Genomic DNA, 22,656 nt, shown 5'->3' on the forward strand with positions numbered 1-22,656 from the left:
CATGCTGATCAGATTTCAGCATTCAAACAAAATTTGCAGCAAACTTTTGACATGTTAGACTTGGGATCTTTGCATTATTAGTTGGGCATTCAGTCTATACATGATGCTAGAGGTATTGATTTATCACAGTCAAGATACATTGGTAAACTTCTTGAGAAGTTTGGCTTACAGGATTGCAAGCCAGTTTGTACACCAATGGAACGTGGACTAAAACTGTCATTACATGATGAGAGTGATTTGTTTGATATGCATACATATGCTCCAGCAGTTGGATGTCTTATTTACCTATGCAACACTAGGTCGGACATATAGTTTGCAGTTTTAGCTCTGAGCAGATATATGCATCAGCCACGCATGTCACATTGGCAAGTTGTTAAGCGTGTCTTTCGTTACTTGCATGATATTAGATCTCTTGGATTGCTTTATGCCAAGGGGGGACCATTGCAATTACATGCTTACAGTGATTCTGATTGGGCTGGTGATTATGATTCACGTCACTCCACTAGTGGCAATTGTTTTTTTCTTGGCTCATCTTGCATATCTTGGCTTAGCAAGAAACAATCCACTGTTGCCACATCTTCATGTGAAGCTGAATACAAGGCAGCTTTCACTACCATAGTTGAATGCATATGGATTAGACGCTTGCTAGCTTATCTGGATGTATCTGTTACGGCGCCTACTCCTTTGTTCACTGACAGTCAGAGTGCCATTGCAGTGGCACAGAACCCAGTGTTTCATGCACGCACGGAACACACTGAGATACATTATCACTTTGTCAGAGAGAGGCTACATGTAGGTGATATCAGCCTTGTCTATTGTTCTACCACCAGTAATGTGACCAACATTTTTACCAAAGCTCTTCCTCATGAAAAATTTGAAGCATTTCGCAATGCTTTAAATTTGATCTTCTTTGGTGGTGGATGATCCTTGTACTCTTGATTGCTCTTCACTCTAGGGGGGTTTGTGGGTATTTCACTTACGCCTACACTTACATAGAAGTGTCAGTAATCAGTAGGACATTGGGACACTTTTTACTATTGGTACGAGAGGTTTTATTCTCTAGACTTATGGTCTTATTTCGTATGTGCTTATGTTACACATTTACGGGCACTTATCATGTTCGGGTGTGAACATCCCCTATAACCCTAAGGTTTAAGGATTGTACCTTGTACTTTTGGATTACACTATGTCAGTCTATTGCATTGAGTGTCGTGCTTCACACTCACACTATCTATTGCACTTTGTGCTGAGCTTCGATCCTGTCTCCATCTCACACTCATGACCTTGCCCGATTCATGGGAAGCATTGGTTTGTGCCATTGAGCAATAACTCGAACTTGACATTTGATGGTGTGCGTGGTTCTATTTTGAATGAAGAGATTAGATGCAAGGCAAGTAGGAAAAATAGTGGATTAGTCTACAATGTAAGAGGAATAACTAAAAAAAGGTATAATGTTGTAAATTAAAACAAAAATTGCATAAGGAAAAACAACAAGATGTAACTTGTTATCAATGTGGTTGCAAAGGGCATAAAAAGCCCGATTGTAGGTACTTTAAAAGGGAACAAGAATGTAAGAAGTAGGCTAATGCGAAAGGCAAAAAGAATGATAAGGATGGCAGCTCTACCCCTAAGAGATAGAAAAATCAAATGTGGTATCTAGTGTTGTTATTGAGGAAATAGAAGATGATAAAGATACTGGTTTGCTGGTTGCATTTTCAGATCCGCTTGCTATGACAGTGGAGGACATGAATATCACTAAAATAGATGTGATAGATGCTTTGTTGTCAGCTCATGATGGTTTGTCACAATCATGGATTGTTGACAGCAGTGCTTCTTTTCATGTAACTCCATTTTTGGAGTTTTTTTCTACTTATGCAGAAGATAATCTTGGAAAAGTCTACCTTGGCAACAATCATGCATGTGATCCTAGCTCTAGAAGATGGTTAGGAATTGATTCTTCATGATGTTAGGTATGTTCCTAGCATCAAGAAGAGCTTGCTTTCTGTTGGATAACTAGACAACAAAGGTTACTTCACTACTTTTGGTGGTGGTATGTGTAAAATCCAGAAAGGATCTATGCTAGTCACTAGAGGTGGTAAAAAGGGGACTCTATATTATCTCTACTACAAGGCACTGCCTAGAAAGTTTGTTGCAATTGTTGAAGTGCAGTTACACATGGAGTTATGGCACAAGCGTCTTGGACGTATGAGCCAAAAGGGTTTGCTGGCACTCTCTTCACTTGGAAGAGTTGATGTGAAAAGCTCAAAGCTTGACTTTTGTGATGATTGTGTTCTTGGTAAACATGTAAAGATTCCATACTCTCATGGAGTCTCTAGGAAGGCATGTATCTTGGATTTAGTTCATTCTGATGTTTGCACCATGCCAATAAAAACTCATAGTGGTTTCCGTTATTTTGTGTCTTTTATTGATGACCATTCTAGGAAGCTATGGGTCTACTTGCTTAAGCAGAAAAGTGAGTCATTGGATGCTTTAAAAGGTTTTATGCGTTGGTTAATACTAAAAAAGGCTTAAAGTTAAAATGCATAAGAACAAATAATGGGGGAGAGTATGTATCTAAAGAATTCAATAAGTTTTGTGATGACAATGGGATTAAACGAGAGCTTACAGCTGCTTGCAATCCATCATCTAATGGTATGGTTGAGTGAATGAATCGCATGTTATGTGAGAAGATTTGGTGCATGTTGTCCACAACTAATCTCTCACAATCGTTTTGGGTAGAGGCACTTTAAACTGTGGTGCATATTTGCAACCGATCTCCACATCATGCACTTGAAAGTGGCATCCCTAACGAGGTTTGGTTTGGCAAACTTGCTTCATATGACCACTTAAGAGTCTTTGGCTGCGAATGGTATGTACATGTACCTGTTGATAGCAGAACCAAACTTGACATGAAATCTCATAGAGGCATCTTCATGGGTTATGGAGATGAAGGTGAAATGGGCTATCGAGTTTGGGTTTCAAGCATAAAAAAGGTGCTACGCAGCCGGGATGTGGTGGTATTCAATGAGTCCAAGCTGCTGAAAAATGTCACATCTAATGACTCAAATAAAAAGAAAGTTAAATTTCAGCACGATCAGTTACTTGAGCAGCTTTCAGCCACTAAAAATTCAGCTCCTTTTGATGCTGATTATGACAATTAGCGTATCATTATTGAGCCAAATGAAAATGGGCAGCAAGGGGATGCTAAACATTAGCTTGAGCATCAAAATCAGCATGCTGTAAATGAATTACAGCAGCCTGAAATTGTGTTACAGCAACCTGAACATGCAGTTCAGCAGCCAAACAATGAGGTCATTGACATTCCCTTGGATGTGGATCCATTACATGATAACATAGATCATTGGGTAAGAAGGTCTACATGTGTCAGAAGACCTATAGAAAGAATTTGAACCTTCCTTGGATTGCATTTTGCTCACAGATGAAGGTAAGCCTCTTACGTATAAAGAGGCCTTATCATGTGAGTTAAAGAAAAAGTGGAAGCTAGCCATGCAAGAAGAAATTAAATCATTGTATCAGAATGATACTTGGGATTTGGTTACATTGCCCAAGGATAGAAAAGCCATTTCTAACAAATGGGTCTATAAAATCAAATGTGTGGATGGCAAAACCAAATACAAAGCCTTGTGGCTAAGGGCTATACACAAAAGGAGGGCATTGATTTTCAGGAAGTGTTTTCTCCTGTTGTCAAAATGACCACTCTTCGAGTGTTATTTGCCATTGTAGCATCTATGGATCTTGAACTTGATTAGATGGATGTTAGAACTGCATTTCTGCATGGTGATCTAGAAGAAGAGCTGTATATGAAACAATCCGAAGGCTTTGTTATACATGGAAAGGAGCATTTGGTATGTAAGCTTAAGAGAAGTTTGTATGGTTTGAAACAGGCTCCTAGACAATGGTATAAAAAGTTTGATGCCTTCATGCTCTCACATGGTTTTAAAAGGAGTAGTGCAGATCACTGCTTATATATTAAGAAGGCTGATGATGGAAGTCTTATTATACTTGTGCTTTATGTGGATGATATGCTTATTTCTAGTAAGCATAAAAGCCAGATTAATGCATTGAAAAGGCAGCTGAATTCAGCCTTTTCTATGAAGGATTTGGATGCAGTTGAACTATCACAACTCTATAGAAACAGAATTTGTATCATTTTTCATTAATTTGTCTATATAATGATTTATTAAATTTGTTTCCTTTGCACTAGTTAGATATAAAGAAAAGTGCATTGGAGCTGGCCACTGATGAGTGGTCACAGGTTATAGTGGACCCACGCGGTGGGTTAGAGAAAAGATAGTTCACACTTCCACGTATATGGCCCGATTAGGCGCCTGTGACAAGAATTCACGCATATCAGGGTTAGACTCACACACAGAAAGGATTGATGCCTTGAAGTGTGGGTTAGATCCACCAGAACAAACAGCTACAATCAACAAGATGGCATGATCATGAAATGCTTGTACAATGTGCACATGTGGGCTGAAAGCTTGAAATGCACATTTCTTTACATAGGAAAGTCACATGAAGTTTCTGATACCGTTTTCGCGGTGTACACGGAAAAAGCTTTCATATGACACCCATATTGGGGGGTCCCTAAATTTTAGGAGGTCCCTAAATTTTAGGAGCCTCGAATTAGCTTAAAAATGCTAGTCCTAAAAAATAGGGATGTCATTCTAAAAATAGTAAATTCTGTACTCTGACTGTGTTACTAAATTTGGTTGTTTCTATTCTTGACAGTATTCAGCCCAAAAAGGAAGGCCATAGAGAAGAGACAAGTGTCTTGACACTTGTCACACAAGTTTCCAAGTGTCCCACCACTTGTCACATCTCATGACATGTGGCTGGACACTTGTCTTGTGCTACTCGACTTTCCCCTTTTGTACTAGCTCTTCCCTCTCCTATAAATAAGAGCTCGTTTTTTTTCATTCAGCATCATTTTTCTTTGCTATAAACTCATGTACAGCACCCACAGATAGCCAGAAACTGGTCCCATCCATCCCCATCATTATCCCCGACTTCTCCATTATCAAATTCCTCCATATTTCCTCTTCTATTACTGCTGTTTTACAGGACAACAAGCCTGTAAATTCATTACAGTACCTCCTTCTTGAGCTATTTCTTCCATTTTAGCAACAAGAAGCAAGCCCTATCCATGTATTGCCGATCAACGATGGAGAAAGACTGATTTTCCCTCTTTCTTTTCTCATACTGTAAAGAAATCAGTTCTTATCATTGCATAATAGATAATGCATGTGTGTTTGTACATCTTTGCATGATCTTGTGAGAGTGAGAATTACTTCTCCTCACTCTCAGGTTGATTGTAACTAAGCTCTTCCCTAAGGGACTTGGGTTGAGCAGAAATACATTCCTATTTTTTAGGACTAGCATTTTTAGGCTAATTCGAGGCTCCTAAAATTTAGGGACCTCCTAAAATTTAGGGACCCCCCAATATGGGTGTCATATGAAAGCTTTTTCTATGTACATCGCAAAAACGGTATCAGAATCTTCATGTGACTTTCCTATGCAAAGAAATGTGCATTTCAAGCTTTCAGCCCACACATGCACATTGTATAAGCATTTCATGATCATGCCATCTTGTTGATTGTAACTGTCTGTTCTGGCAGATCTAGCCCACACTTCTAGGCATCAATCCTTTCTGTGTGCGAGTCTAACCCTGATATGCGTGAATTCTGGTCACAAGCGCCCAATCGGGCCATATAGGTGGAAGTGTGAACTATCTTTTCTCTAACCCACCGCGTGGGTCCACCATAACCTGTGACTACTCATCAGTGGCCAGCTCCAATGCAGTTTTCTTTACATCTAATTAGTGCAAAGGAAACAAATTTAATAAATCATTATATAGATAAATTAATGAAAAGGGATACAAACTCTGTTTCTATAGAGTTGTGAAATGAACATATTTTGGGCATGCGTGTAACATGTGATAGAGAGCAACAACTCTTATTTCTCTCACAAGAAAAGTACATCAGCAAAGTATTTGATCGTTTTTCTATGGCTAATGCTAAGCCTCTTGGTGTACCTTTTCCACCCTATCTTAAGCTTAGCAAAGCAGATTGCCCAAAAGATGATAAGGTAGCTAGTACTATGAAGGGTGTTCCTTATGCTTTAGCTTGTGGTTCACTCATGTATGCTATAATTGCCACTAGACCTGACATTGCTTATGCAGTGGGAGTTGTAAGCATGTTCATGTCAAATCCTAGCAAAGCACATTGAAAAGCAGTGAAATGTATCTTACGGTACCTTAAGGGCACACCATAGAAACATGAAACATGAAACAGGAATGGGGAACGGGGACGGGGACGGGAATGCCAAACCTAGGGAACCGGGACGTGGGAACGGGAACAACATTTAAAAAATTAAAATGCATGAAAAAAAATTAATATTTCACTCATAATCCATGTGGACTCTGGAGTGTTAAAACCAAGGCATATAATCCACAAGGACAAATCATTTTAAGTTTTAACTTTAAGATATCATGCATCATTCTAAAACTACTCATTAGAAATTGAATTGCAACTTACAAGGCTCAAGAGGTAAGCTATTCAATTAAAAATAATAAAATACATAATACATATATCATAAATGATAAAACAATGAGCAATGAACTAAACTTTAAAGTCTAAGCTGAAAGAACATGTCTATGGTTCCATTGCCAAAAAACTTAAAAGATTACAAATATGAAATTGAAGTCTAATCTTTGAAAGAACATGCTCATTGCCCCAAAAAAGACTACAAATATAAAGTCTAATCTCTAGACTGAAGCAAAATGCGGCATGCCAAAATAGCCCAAAGGGCAACTGCAAGACTGTAAGAAGTACAAATATAATATCGGCATGGCACAACTGTCAACAGCCCAAGTGTCACACTGTCATCAATGATCATAATATCATATACAATGTATATGTGTCATGTATCATGAGACTCATGATAAGTAAACTAAATCAAAGATCATGATCATGATCTGAGGCTGCTCTAGCTACTCCTGAAGTGCCAGCCTCATCATCATGTGTACCATGAATTGCTTCATCTTCCTCAATATCAACATGTGTCTTCTCTTCTTGCTACATCTCCCACTCTGTGAATGGATCGGGCTTTGTTGTCATACTGTTACATAACATCCTCAAATTAGCACTAACGAATACTAGATCGTTTGCCCTCTCCATACAAAGACGGTTCCTCTTCATTAAAGCAATGTGAGAGTATGTACTACACAATTGCTCCAAACAAGAGGAGTAACTGGCTGACTCAAAATACGGATGGCTAGTTGCTGCAACTCAGGACCATCCGAACCATAGTCCTCCCACCACAAAGCTGCCCCAATCTTATAGCGATCCTCCTGTGCATTCCTACAACCAAAAGAACCCCAAAAGGTCCTATAACATGAAAGCTAATCTCTGATCCTTCGTCTAGTGCCATGATCAGGCACTAGACGAGACAATATAAGTCTGGATGTATCCATAACCTCAGTGTCATTCTCCTGACCCTTGCCTTGGAACTCAGGATCCACAATAAATGCAGTTGCATATAGGGTGAGCTATAGGAGTTCCGCTTGTCACAACTAAATGGCGTATCTCCTTATACGCCTCATCATTTGGTGCCAACTCTTGCAACTTTTCATTCAGCCTATCCACAGCCTCAACGCGTCCCATGACGGCTTCGTGCCGGGGACGGCGATTCCGCGTGCCGGGGAGACCGTTGCCGTTTCCTGTCGCTATTGGGCACACAAACAAAATGTACTTTCTATGGCAAGGGTATGTTGGATCTGCAGGGGTATTGTGATGCAAACATGGCATGTGACTTGGATACTCGCAAGTCTACTAGCGGGTATATCTTTACCTTGACAAGTGGCGCCGTTTCTTGGTGCTCTAGATTGCAAAAAATAGTAGCACTCTCTACCACTGAGGCTGAATATATTTCAGCCACTGAAGCTTCAAAATAAGTAGTTTGGCTTGGTCGTTTGGTCAAGGATTTTGGGCTGCCCACCAAGACAATTGTACTTGGATGTGATAGCCAGAGCACTGGATGCCTGGCTAAGAATGCCATGCTTCATGCACATACCAAACATATTGATGTTCAGTATCATTTTATCAGATAGGTTTTGGATGATGGTCTAGTCACCCTGACTAAGATCAAATCATAGGATGTTCTCATTAAAAACCTTGCAAAGGCTCAACATGAGCATTGCATTAGACTTGTGGGAGTTGGTTAAAGGTTCGCTTAGGACCTTTAAGTGGGAGGTTGTTGGGTGTAAAGGTCCTTTATGTGCTCTCGCGTGTATATTACTTCACACATGTAAACCCACCCTAACGGGTGTAAGTGTACCGTACCCTAAGTATAAATACATTCGTTTATTCTTTGTGTGTACCACACTGGTACACATCTATCCGACGACTCACTCTCACACTGTCACTGTCAAACATTATTCAGCTCTGAGTCATTGAACTCCTCGATTACTGTGCCTGCTCTCAACTCTCTTTCTCTATTTGCTTCTGCTTCGACTCTGCACATCCCACCATCTACCTACCCTCCATTCACTACACCTCGTGGTGTATCGTTAGGGGGAATGCCACCCTTTACATTGTACCTTCCATATACTCCCACTTTACCACATTCTTTCACTTTGGGCCGATTGTGATAGGTATTCCCCTTACTACCCTAGGATACTCAGAAGCTATCAGACGACCTTTTAGACGCAAGGATATCCATCCTTTGCTTAGGGACTGTCACCACACGTCTCTTGGGTCACTCCTATGCAGGGATTTCTTTCCTCTGCTCCTTGTGTCCATATCCCTCCACCTTGGGCTCCACAAGTAATTACCATGCCCATACCTAGTCCGTCCTTGTCCACATTTGGATCCGCTAAGCATACTTCCCATATGCATGGTGGCACTTTGGGATTCCTTTCCAAGTGTACTCTACTCCCCCACCCTATTCCCCCTATTCACCCCACCCCCATTACATACCTTCTCCATCTCCTAGTACTACCACTCTTGTTGCCATGACAAAAAATGCCTTTACATATAAGACACGTTTTAACATGTTGAAATTCACCACTTGGTCGAACTCCATATAACAAGTGCTTGAATCTCAAGGATTTTGGAACCTCGTCATTGGTACTGATGTTGGACCCTCGATTAGCTCACCCTGATCACATCCGTCAATGGAGATCCTGCAATGCCACAGCTAATGCTGAGTTAATGCAGGGATTGCTTCTTGAATTTCACTCTCAATTATAACATTTCCCCCTTGCAACTTGAGTGTTGGAGTCATCTCATTGACCACTATGCGGCTCGAGATCGAGCTCCATGTATCAATCTCGATTTTGAGCTCCAAGAGTTTTTCATTAAGGAAGGGGATGATCTGAAAGTCAAGCTAGGTGAATATCGGTGGTTCCTTGCCAAGTTGTCTAGCAAGCCATCTATATCAGCAAACACCTTTCCTATTGTCACTTGATAGTTCTCTACCTTGTGTGATCAGTTTCAGCCTTCCTCTGGTGGCACATTGCTGAGTTTACTAGATTCCAGCCTTCAATTGCTGTGTTTTGGTGACCAGCCTAGTGTCCTTCATTATTCAGCACTCTCTCATCTCCAACTGGTGGTACTGCACTTCGGATCTGTCTCTGACATATGTCACTCTCTGACACTGCATTGCTCTGCCCTTGGGCATTTTGTACTCTCTTACATTCATATACTTTACAGTTTCTTCTCTCTGTATTAATCTCTATGTTTAAGTTTTGAGTTTTTGTGTTTTGTGTTTTGCATTTTGCATTTAGGGTTTGAGTTTTGCTTGTCTACATGATATGTTTCCTTAGTGCAAAACCTAGCATATCTTCATATTTATCTTTGCTATAGCAGTAGAATCAGAGTTGGTGATAAGTAAATAATCTACATAGAGTAGGATGTAGCTGATCCCCTCTAAAGTAGTACAGAAATATAAAGTTCGGGTTGTAAGGTGTAGAATGATATTCGTGAGTCTTATAAGGAACTCATCTATCCTCTAGAACCAAGACCGCGGTGCTTGCTTCAGCCCATAAAGAGTTTTCCACAAACGAAAGGCCATATCCTTCCGGTCAGCAAAAGAAAATCCGAGAGGCTGCTCCACATAGACTTCCTCCTTCAAATAATTGTTTAGAAAGGCACTCTTGATGTTCATCTGATAGATCAATCAACCATGGTGAGCAGCTAGCGCAACCAATAGACGAAATGAAGTCAACCGCGCGGTAGAAGCAAAGGTCTCTTCATAGTCAATACCTTGCTTCAAGGGAAACCCTTGCACCACAAGGCAATCCTTGTATTTGTCTAAAGTCCCATCAGCTTTTAGCTTAGTTCTAAAAATCCACCTTGTCTTGATGACTTTCTTGTGGCTCAGATGATGCACCAAGGTCCAAGTCTCATTTGGGTCAATAGTTTTAAGCTCCTTTTTCATGGCTACTTGCCATTGGGAGTGTTGAAGAGCCTCTTGTCAACTATTTGGCTCAGAATGCACTATATAATCAGTTTTGTAAACGATGACGTAAATGAGGCCTGAGGTATAAGTTGGACAGATCTTCTAGGGCCCGCTAGAGTGGAATCCGGTGTAAGGATCCTTGAATCTTGCATGGTCTGCTTGTACTAGTGAGGTAACAGGTCTCATGAAGGGGGCCAGGGAGGTGAAGAATTTGCAGGTGGGTCAGGAGTGAGTAGTAGATCCGGCTTAGAAGTCACTATCTCAGTAGGAACAATGTGAGGAAAGGGCACAAAATTTGGTATAGAAGACTGCATAATGTCTCTCTCATCAAACACGACTCCCGAAATCAAGAGATCAATCTGTTTGAGTTTTTGTCATTAGGGGTGTGTGTGTAAGCTACAGTTGAGAGCCAAAGAATACCTCATACAGAGCTCTTTGAGAAATGGTCGCATTCAAGCATCGGTTGAGGATGTACATTGAAGTGTTAATAGCCTTGACTCAAAGACGCCCAGGGAGCTGTGTTATGAATAGCATAGAGTGTGCCATGTTTGTGATGATCTGGCTCCTATGCTCTACGATTCTATTCTAGGAGGGGGAGTTATAGAGATGAGTTGGCGAGAAACATCATGCTATTGTAGAAACTTGGAAAACTCGTGGGAGGCGAACTTGCATCCACTATCACTCCTTATGCATCCGACACGATGATGAGTCTGGTTATGTACCAATACCACCTAAGTAGAAAAATATGTGAATATAATGAACTTATGCCTGAGAAAGTATACCCATATGTAATGAGAATGATCATCCACTATAAAAAAGTAGTACAATGCACCGTTCAAGGCATTGGTGGATGTCGAACCACAAAGATCAATCTAAGAGGTGTTGAGAAACCCTTCGCCCGCAGTTTGCGTTTTTGCGTTTAGGGTTTGCAGCCCCAAAAGGGGCGCCACCCTAGACTGACTTTGCCTGTTTATAGGCCACTCTCTCATTTATTCCTCATGACTGATTCATTCAGTCTGTCACCTCTTCTCTTCAGTCTCTCCACTATCCTCACACCCCTTCACGAGGACATTGCGGTTCGTGGTTCATAGCTGTCTTCATCATCTTCCTTGTGCTACAACACCCTTGTTCCCTTGTATCACAATCATTCCATTAATCAAAGTTTCTTCTCTCTTCTCTTCTCTTCTCAGTGTTTACCGAGTTCACTCCGTGTTCCTCTCTGCAAACCATACTGTCTTGTTGGTATGTCATCTTTTGACATGGTATCAGAGTTGGATCTGCTCAAATAGTGGCAAAGATCCTCTACTCCAGTGATGGCAAAGACCAGTGGCAGGTTTGGCATCCACTTTTATTCTTCCACTGCATCAAAATCTCGTTTTTGCAGGTTTCAGGTGTTTTCAGCTTTTTGTCCACACCCCTTTCGCAAAGGACATCGCAGTCTCAGCTATCCCTTGCTGTCATCTACAGTCTGGTGCCTGTTTCCAGCCTTCCACCCGCAGTTTGCAGCTGTTTATAGCAGAGTGGCTGTTGCTGATCATTCTCCATTCAAAAAAACAATCTCATTTTTGCAGATTTTAGGTATTTTAGCTTGCTGCCCACACCCGGGACGCAGAGGACATCGCGGTCCAAGCCGGCCATTGTTGTCTACAACAGTTTGGTGCCTGTTTCCAGCCTATCACACACTGTTCGGAGTTGATTTCAGCATATTGACTGCTGCTGTTGGTTTTTTCTGCGTTTTTGCCTTTCTCTCTCAGATTGGGATTCAGAGGGGGATTTTCTTACTTCACCCTCGGAGGGGTTCTTCCAATTCTTCTTTGGTTTCAAAGGGGGCCCTTGCTTCTACTCCTTCCAATTCAGAGAGGGACCCTATGTGCCATGAAGTTCTTCACACACCACCATCTTTCACTTTCGAGGAGTGCTCTCCTTTGAGCAGTCATTTCCTCTACTCATACCCAAGATCTAGAGGATCTACCTAGATTGAGGCCCTTGGGTCTTCAGCAACGACTTGGTGGCTAGGCCTTCATATTCCTTCCAACATGGAGTCAGGGAGCTAGTACCTTCTTTCCTAAGGTTGAGTTTTGGGTTCTACTACTCCTGTCTCTTGACTATCTTCAAAGGTCTCCTTTCAAGTGGTATTCTCAAATTACAGGGTGGATCTTCTTCGTTCCTTGGTCAGCATGGAGCCAACTCCCGAGATCGAGTACGGGCATATCCTTATGGTTCTCGGCACCACACAAAGTCTAACATTCCTCTTATGTATTGCATGATTTCATCATCTTTGTACTAGGGCGCTTGGGCAAGTGAACAATTTTCCCACGAGGGATACTGTCCAAGTGGCACCTGCTGCTGCATGAGCATTCTTTAGCATATAGCATTGCATCTCCACCTCACTCTTCTCTTGTTCCCCTTTTTGGGCTTGAGAGGGAGTGTTAAGAAACCCTTCGCCCGCACTTTACTTTTTTGCATTTCTGTGTTTTGCATTTAGGATTTGCGTTTAGGGTTTGCAGCCCAAAAAAGGGGTGCCACCCTAGACTGACTCTGCCTATTTATAGGCCACTCTCTCATTCATTCCTCATGGCTGATTCATTCACTCTATCACCTCTTCTCTCTAGCCTCTCCACTACCCTCACACCCCTTCAAGAGGACATTGCGGTTCGTGGTTCGTGATTGTCTTCATCATCTTCCTTGTGCTACAACACCCTTGTTCTCTCGTATCACAATCATTCCATTCATCAGAGTTTCTTCTCTCTTTTCTTCTCTTCTCTTCTCAGTGTTTACCGAGTTTACTCTGTGTTCCTCTCTGCAAACTCTACTGTCTCGCTGGTACATCATCTTTTGATAAGAGGTGCCTCAGCTCTATGTATAGACTGTTGAGGAAATGGGGTATAATGTTGTTTCTTGAGTTGATAGGCTTTATAGACATCCCGCGATAGCTTCAAGTAGGGGAGGCCATTAGCCATCTGTTGACGTGGCAACTCACAAAGAGAGTTGTATTCGAGGTGTCTTAAGCAAAAATGCTAAAGACGCTAAGTGTTTATAGGCTCTCGTGTATCAGCTAAAGTTTGGAAGCGGTGGATCTCAGAGTCCTTGGCAATTGGCTTAGAAAGAAATTGTGTCATAGGCCACTAGGCTGTGTCTCACCGTGAGCAATTACTAAACATGTTAGAGAGTCAAGGACCTTGACTGTGATCACTATGAAGAAGATTGCTTGACCCAACCAGTAAAGTTGCTAAACAGATAACAAGTTTACCTCGAGTTGGGGGACATAGTATACATCATCCGACATAGCTCGATCCAGGTCCTAGTTAGTGGGAAAACTGACATGACTATGAGTATGAATCGTGATTGAGGAGTTGTTCCCAACTCGGACATGCTCGGCTGCTGGGGCTCAGGAAATGAAAATGTTCACGATGGGGGTCATATGATGAGTAGCTCCACTCTCAACAATCCAAGGGGTAGCTGAAGTACTTGGCTGTGACGAGTGGGCCCTTGAGGGTCATCTTGTTAGGAGGCAACTCGCAAATGTGGACGAGACTCGTATCCTCAAATGTCTCCATGGAGACGATGTGAGCATTTGTAGACCAGATAGACAAGCCCTATGGCATTGAGAATGTTGTGAGCTGTGATGGTTGACCAATAGTAGTGTGGGTTTGGCCTTGCCACTGCCAATGTTGAAGGTTGCCACTACCCTACCTCCCTTATTGGGGGTTATCCGACTAAGGGGCGGAGGTCTAATTTTTAGCTTTTGGTGTTGTACCTCTTGCCTTGGTTCAACACTCCTCATAAAAATGACTAGCCTTGCGACAATATTGATAATATTGATTTTTATGTGGCCAATACTTAGCCAACTTGACTTTCAAGTTACCACAGTCCGTGATTTTAAAGTTTTGGAGCTCATGATGCAAATTGATGCAATGGGTTCTATCTTGAGCCACATAGTGGTCAGTCAAGTGTGTCCAACGCTCACATGCTAAGTCAAAATGCTAAAGCCGTGGATGAAATTCAGGTAATAGATCTTGCATTAGCTTGACAATAGCAAAGGCATTTCTAGCCTTCTATGAGTGGACAACCTCGTATGGGATAAGTGCGGGATTAGTTTGGGGTTCCAACCCTTGTACAAGATCCCATAGGTTCTCGGAGTCAAGGACATGCTTCATAAGATTTGACCAAGTACTGAAGTTCGACTCATTAAAACGAGTCTCATCATTAAACACATGTTTAGCCAATGAGGACGAAGAACCATGAGGTGTTGGATAAGCGGAATAGATAGGAGGTGGAGGAGGATAAGTAGGAGGTGAGATGGGTAGGTAAAAATAGAATAATAGTGTCCAATGGGTGCCGATTGATGCGGAGGCATTGGAACATGAGTGTTTCCATAAAGTACTGGTGAAGGTGGAGGCACTGGGACATGAAAGCCTTGTTGAGTAAATGGCTGGGACATAGCAATATGACTAGAAGGCTCACTAGGTAATGTCATGGAGGTAAACTATGGTACCAATTGGTACACACTCAGTGGTGGTTGGGTGGCATTTCCAAGCCATGAAAAACCCGAAAGTTGAGGATGGAAGGACGAATCTCCATCATGGAGACACCACGCGGTTGGGGAAAAGACGAGGTCCAAAGAGGCATGCCTATGGGTGAAGGACCTTCCGATGTGTTGTGAGAAGACGTGTGGTGTACTTAATATAGGCTGAAAGGAAGATGCAGTTGAACTAATGGGTGGGAGATTAAAAGGATTTGTCATGTGAGTTGTTGTAAGAAAAGTGTTAGGTTTCTTTTGTCCCTTAAATGCAAATGAAGAAATAATTGGATCACCAAATTCATATTGACCGTGAGATGGAAAAATTGAAGAAAAGATGAAGGAGCACTCACCATAGATTCTTGCAAATTTTGTTTACCTTTTCTTGAGTGCAATTTGAAAGCCTATCTTGTTCATGGCTAATGTACTAAAACTTTGTGTAAATAGTTCCTTTATCATGAGCATCTCCAATATCTTGCAGAAAAGAGGGAGTAAAATTAAAAGATTGAGAAGTATCATGCATACCTAACATGGGAGTGAATGAAGGTGGAACAGAAACTGGCTTAGACTCCATGCTAGTTTCCACGTAAGGGTGATTAGTCCTTTGTGGAACTTGCATCCTTTCTACAAAATTTATAGACCGGTGCACTGAATCTAAAGGGAAAATCTAAGATTTACCTTCAATTTGCTATTTAGCTCAATACATGAGAATGAGGTCATATTTGGCTCATGAAATCTTGTATGATCTGTGGAGTCCATGGTAGTCCGGTCATGTTGGATGGAGGAGCAAGTTGTGAAGCCCACTCCGTTGCATGTCTTGATGTGCTAGGCTCGAGAGCATCATGATGATGTGGTGAATTTGTGTTTGAAGTCATCTTGCCCTCTTGTTGTTCTTGCTTCTTGCAAAGGGCTTCACAATCAAAGGCCGAGGTTTTGTGGAAGAGAACCTTGCTTTGATACTATGGGAAGAAATACCCTAATGCAAAAAGATAAACTAAAGTGTACGACAAAGCATAAACTCAGAAGAACACAATTAGGGATAGGGTAACACAGAGACAATGAACACAATGGATTGGAATGAATGAATGACTACTACATATACAATGCTCATGTAGCAAGCAAACTGTGTAGGAATGAAAACTGTACCTTGAACGCTTATGTCTCAAGGACCGGGGTAGAGGTGCTGAGTGGGAGAGTGTGTCGTACTCTTGACGGATCTCGAAATGTAGCAAAGGCGGCCTCTAAGAGCCAAACACTAGCTAATGCAGCCATAGAAGACTGGATTTGTAGACATGTAGTGAGGATAGAGAAAGACAAAAAACGCAGGTACCTGAGGAGAGAGAAAACCTGGGCGATAGTTGGAGATTGAAGGGGATTGTGTAGGGAGTGTAGGTGAGAGCTGGAGGAGAGAGAAACTCAACAAATGCAAAATCTAGATGATGGCGATAGTGTCTAGATGATGGCAATAGCTCCGGTAGGTGAGGTTAGCAATAAACACAGCTCTAGAGGACTAGGAGACAGCTCTAGGGTAATGGCGACAACCAACAGGGGGAGACAGAGACGAATCAAGCACCGGATTATGGCATGCAGCAAGGGGAAGGTTTGACCCTGATGTCCTTTGTGAATGGGGTGTGGGCAGCGATACATCACCTGAAACCTACAAAGACGAGATTGAGGCTGAATGGAGGGTAGGCGACCTATTTATAGGAAGTTTCGAGACCTCATACCACGCACCATTTTAAATCTTAGTTTGAAAATATGGATTAGAAAATCACTAGTTCATGATGTCAATCACAAGAGCATGTGCCCTTTGCCCAAAAAGTAAATCCCTCAGAGAAGCCAAACTATCTACATTCCTAGAAATAGAAGCAAAACTACAAAGAGGGTCTGCTGAAAGAAACACCTAGGCTAGCCAGGTCCACGCCAAGACCTAGAGAACCGCTTGCTTGCCATTCCTAGAAAGGCACAATATTTTTAGTACATTGTTTGACATACAATGCAAAGGCAAGTTCTTTCAGACTAAAATGCATTGACTTATGCATGTAGGTTTCTACACATATACATGCTCTATTATTGAATGCGTATTTGTGAAAATAGACATTACCCAGTGCACTCCAACATTCTCATTTTAGGATAACACGATCCATTTTCATGCACCAAATTAGAGATTTAATTAATTAACCATTATTGGGGTTGTTTAAGAGGCTAATCTCGACTAATTTGCCTGGTGGTGAGTCTTTAGTGTCTTGTGATGATGGCTCTAATCAGGCTATGGTGTGGCCTCCTAAGACGTTGTCCTAGTAGACAAGGTCATGGTGCTTGGCAAAGCAAAATGACTTTGTCCAATGTGACTCTACGGCGTGGAGTGGAAGGTGTCTGGCAAGGTGGCTTTGTCTTTGCTAGGCTAGTAGTATCGATAGGGTTTGATTATGAAAATAGTTGATACTACTCTGTGTGTGGGTCCCTTTGGGTGAGCTGGCCTCTAGAGAGAGACAGAGGACTCTTGCAAGTACACAAATTGAAATAATAAATTGATAAGATACATGAAAGCACAAGAACTAGGGCCTCCTTTAAAGGTCAAGCATTTCCCCCAAACCTTTGACCCTTGTTTAATTCTAGGTGGTATAAAAGGTCTTCACATCAACACACACACTTATATACCCAAGGTGTTTTCATACATAGGATGAATAACTAACAAATCTCCCTTCGGTTCATGGGCAATTAAACTCATGACATGAAACAGAAAGAAAGGAAATATGGGAAGGTCTTACCTTGAAGAGGTAGTGTGTAATCCCATACAATTGATTTTGGAAAGGAGATATACATGATGGGAAGATATTTGCAACTAATGCTAGAAGATGGTGTATTGGAGACATGGGCAGCAAAGGTCCAAGCCCATGTGGCAAAATCCCATCAAAATTCTCGATCCTTTGTATTTGTCTAGTCCCGGGGTGCCTCTTGCACTCTTGTCCTTTTGTATTGACTGAATCTATTGTATCTCATTCATATTTGATGGTCTAGAGTCACTTTGCATTTTGCAATCTTGCTATTGTATACTTTTTTCGTAATTAATATAATTACCCATTATGAGAGAGAGAGAGAGAGAGAGAGAGAGAGAGAGAGAGAGAGAGAGAGAGAATGTGTGTGTGTGTGTGTGTGTTTTCCTCCAAATCTTTGACCCTAACTGACAGAACCCAGATTGTCTAACTCATTATTATCTTGTTTCAAGCTGATCTCACAATATTCCCTCAATTTCTGTTTGTACTTGCTGGTGAGGGAAGTTTAGGCTGTTGCCTTTAATTTTGTCTAGAGAATTCAGGTCAAGAAGATCAATAGTATGAGCTGAAAAGCATGCATTGTGTGATTGGAGAGTTTGATGATTTTCTTAATGTTTTTCCCTTGGTTCCTTAACCATGCTATCAATCTTGTTTATGCTGGTTGTAATGATTGTGTGAAAATTAACTCCTGTTTCATCAATAATTATCGAACATGGGCTCCTAAGCTTATGTGCATTATGTTCAGGTTGGTCGTAATCTCAACAACTCTAGGGTTGCAATCAAGAGGCTCAATGAAGTTGCCTTAAATGCTCGAGGCAGTGAAAGAGTTCAAGCTTTGACTAGATGGCTTGGTGCTCTCAAAGAGATTGGCAAGGAGACCAAACCTGCATGGATAGTAGAAGAGCCGCATAATGGAGGAAGTGAAGAAATTCAGGTCCCTTCATCTCAAGATGATCTCTCTTCACCCAGAAAAATATCAAAGGTATCTCAATGTGCTTCCTTTTACTTTTGACCCAGCTCCTCAAAATAAGTATGGTTCTTACTGAGAAGAGAACATATGCTGCATGTTGTAACGTGTGTTTTGGGTAACTCTCTTAAAGATCAGTTGTTCATATGTATGCTCAGGAGAAACTCTTTAGAAGACTTAGTAGACTGCATTCTGATCTAAATTTCTATTTTCATTTTCTTTCTAACTTCAACACTTCATTACAGGTCCTGTTTTATGACTTTGAGGGTGATGGAGAACCCATGAACTTTCGGGAGATATTTCTACGCAGTCGTGCAATTGAAAATATAGTATTGTCAATGGTATGCACAGATTAAGATTTCTTTGATGGGAGCTTTATTGTATGATTGCCATGCAATTAATTGAATGCTTTCTAGATGTGAGTTGTTTTCAACCACTACTAGTTAGCTTCATGGCTCAGTTTTTCTAAAGAATAAAGGCATTTGCAGTGCCTCCTTCCCCCCAGTGCAACAAACCAAGAAAAGGCATTTGCAGTTTCTCTTCAGTTTGTTTGGAATGTGTTACTCTTTTACTTTTCTGAAAACATCTTCAGTTTGTTTGGAATGTGTGCAGTGTATGTGGTGAACCATCTGCTTGTTGGAGTTTCTACATTGTGCTCGTGTGGTCATCAATGCATGCATCCATTTACTTAGCTGTAAAATCCAGCTGTGACTTGAGTTTCTATGCTCTGCTTTGTGTTTTTTAATATAAGTATTAGTTAATTTATATGTGTTCATGCATATTTGCATGCTGGTGCTTGTCTTTAGATGTGGCTAGTAAGTAGCTATGAACCTCTGTCTTGGCATAACAAATAAATGTTGACTTTGCTTCATCTACATTTGATGTTTTGCTCTTCTGTTTCTCACACTTTGTGCAAATTCCCCCTTTTTTTGGGGGGGGGGGGGGGGGGGAATAAAATTCAGATTCTGGAAGCTCCAGCAGACGAGGAAGTTAGTCTCTTGCTAGATATTTTTGGGTAGGTTTTTCCTTTCACTGCTCTTTGATATACTGTTTGTGCTGTTACTTTCCAAGATGTCTCAACATTGCTTTTGGTCTGCATCTTGCTTTGTGTGGTTGCTGAAGAATGATGCTCTATGTTTTTCTGGTATGTTTAATGATACACTCTTTTTATGGATGTGAACTTTTCATGGATAGTGTTCTACATTGTGATGACATTCTGATTATTTTGTTGAATTATAGTCTCGTTCAGTTGTCCCACTTGTTGTATAAGCTGTTGTATATGAAGTTGATGTGTAGTGATCACATCATGATAATTTTTTATGATTGATTGGTAGGTTGGAAACACTTTGAATACCCCATCATTGAGCCGCTCAGTGTAATTGAGAAACCCATTATTACCCTCACACACATACTTCAAAAAATTTGTAATTCTTGAGAAAGGTGGAGGTTTATTGGTTAGGGGATCAATTGGGTAGATTCTCCCATCAACCCACAAGTTTACGTGCTTCAATCCCATTTGTCTGTAACTCTGTAGAACTTGAGGGTTGTCACTGGTATGCGGGGTCCTTTTAAACAATGGGACATATTCGACCTCTACCTTGAGATATGCAACTCCTTTTTTCTAGTATTTATTTTACTTATTGCTTGTGCCCCAATTGTAGGTATATGAATTGATTCCATAGAGATGCTATTTTTATTAAATTTGATTTTACTTTCAAAAACATCTCCAAAAAAGGAAAAAATTGACCAACATGTTTGAAATATCAATTACTTCATATCCACTAATCATCTTGTATTGAAAACTAAGCACCACACTTCTGTAGCTAACTCTTTTCTTAATATAAGATTTGGTTGAAAAAGGGTCCGTGAATGAGGAGAGAGAAGGAATTAGAGCAAATTATTTGTGAATAACATAAAAAAGGCAAAACAAGATTGCAAAAGTGGAGAAAAAAGAGGATTATTGTACTATTCTTCTCTCCTTTTTCCTTATTTTAAAGAGAAGAGAGGGGGTGCTAAAAGGCTCATTTTTGAGTTCATTTTTTAATGGGTGGAAGTTTGCTTTCAGCCTCATTCAACCTGGTTTTTTCTTATTACAATGGGTTGATGATAATGACTTAGGCAAAGTTTAATGTGTTCAATTTGGTTTTCTCTAATTACAATGAGTTGATCATAACAACTTAGGCAAAATTTAATCTGTTGTGGAATCTGGAATGGTATTTACCGCCTTTTGCAAGCACTGGAACAGTTGTTTTTCTAGGATGTGCTATGTTTGCATCGTCAGCTCTTGCTATGTTTGTTGCCTTGCTTGCCTTGATGATGCTTCCGGTTTGGATTTTTCTAGCCTTCATAATGTTGAAGATAGGGCAAAGATGATGGCAGAAAACTATGCACTTTGTTGATTTGTGTTGTCAAACAGATGCATTATGGTATTATAAAGTCAATTGAATGGCTTAGCTTCATGTGAATGGGTTGTGAAGCCTTAATAGCAGAAACTAAAGCCAGTCATATTTTCTGAAGTTCATATCAGGTGGCCCGTGGGAGGGCTGTAGCTGTTTACACACTGTTCTTTTGTGTTTTTTCTGTCCAAGCATTTTTCAAATAGTAGCATTAACCTCTTTTGTCTCTGACTAAGAATGTAGCTGTCCCTTGAATCTCATTTGTGAGTTACAGATTGTGTTTGACTGGAGGCAAAGAACTACATATTGCCATTATCAGCAGCATCCAGGACTTGGCAAAGGCCTTTTCGAATTATCCTGAGGATATAATGGTGTATTAACTGTCTTGATCATTGTTGCATTTTTGTTCTGCAATTCTTAAGTTTAGTATTATGAGCTGTATAGCCTGCTAAGTGCATTTCACTAGCCATGTTTTAGTGACATGACAATCCTTTCAGGGCAAAAGGGAGGACTTACTTGGATATGCTCAGAATGCTATAGGTGATCTAAAACTGAATGCGGAATTTGAAAGGTATGTCATGTTCTTAATCCGTGTGGTATAGTACAGTGCATAAGGTCCATCATTAACGAGAATACACAAATCTTACCAGCAGCAGGACATGCATGTAGATTTCAATATTCTGAACATCCTAAGAAGTAGTACTATGTTGGACTGATGTAAACAGGTTAGAAGTTGATATTACCACCCTCATGCAGCTTACTCATGAAAAGCAAGGTCGTGTGGCTGTAAAGGAAGATGTAAGAATTCTAATCAAATGACCCTTTTTTATGTTGTTCCTGTTTTATTTGAAGAACTTATTGCAAGTGCAAAACCTGCAAAACGTTGTTGTCATTGAAATTCTTAGGGATTGAACAAGACAAAGGAGCTTATTCAGTTGGACATTCAACTTCGCAATCTGCTGCAAAGAAAGGCAACAGTTATTTCTCAAGCAGTGAATGGGCAAGCAGCTAGAACAGAGAAGGTTGTGCAACAGTTCTGGAACACTTTGTATCATGTTTTAAGTGTGGAGTTGCTTTTCTTTACCAATTATGGGTCTAGTGAATCAATCATCTTGGCTGACTAAAAAAGATACTGGCCAAATCCAGGTTTTTCTATGGGGAACATTTTGGTGAAGGAGGTTGGGCAAAGTGTATAACATAACTCGTGTGTTAGTGGGTGTAAGAACAAATTCCAAGTGCTGGCCCAAAACCAGTTTCATTAGTTCAGATTGTGAAACTTCTGAATTACCAGTTTTCTGGTATCTATATATCTTTTGTAGGATTGGAACTCATTAAGGTTGGTTTCTGTAGGTGAGGATATGTTCTAAAAAGTCTGCAGGGTTGGTCAAAACTTGTCTTTATCTAGGGAGGACTGTTCTGGAAAGAGAGAGATGATCATCTTTTAAGTTTTAGCTCCCTGTTGACCATTAACGAGCAGTCCAAAAAGAATTGGATCTGTTCTTTCAACTTATT

The 22,656-nt window shown here is 40.8% G+C and overlaps 1 protein-coding gene across 1 annotated transcript in view; it reads left to right on the top strand.

The window, feature by feature from the left end:
• The window catches only part of LOC148033397 (uncharacterized), a 111,345-nt gene that overhangs the window by 25,152 nt on the left and 63,537 nt on the right, over window positions 1–22,656 (top strand). Inside the window, exons 2-8 of the mRNA XM_087681306.1 lie at window positions 18,527–18,763; window positions 18,994–19,089; window positions 19,711–19,763; window positions 21,419–21,515; window positions 21,642–21,715; window positions 21,870–21,942; window positions 22,050–22,166. Of these exons, the coding sequence (XP_087537432.1) occupies window positions 18,527–18,763; window positions 18,994–19,089; window positions 19,711–19,763; window positions 21,419–21,515; window positions 21,642–21,715; window positions 21,870–21,942; window positions 22,050–22,166 (747 nt within the window). The remainder of the gene's footprint in view (window positions 1–18,526; window positions 18,764–18,993; window positions 19,090–19,710; window positions 19,764–21,418; window positions 21,516–21,641; window positions 21,716–21,869; window positions 21,943–22,049; window positions 22,167–22,656) is intronic.

This window comes from Lygodium microphyllum, chromosome 7 (assembly GCF_053477565.2).
Source record: "Lygodium microphyllum isolate KBCC chromosome 7, Lygodium_microphyllum_v1.1.10, whole genome shotgun sequence".
Taxonomy (NCBI): domain Eukaryota; kingdom Viridiplantae; phylum Streptophyta; class Polypodiopsida; order Schizaeales; family Lygodiaceae; genus Lygodium; species Lygodium microphyllum.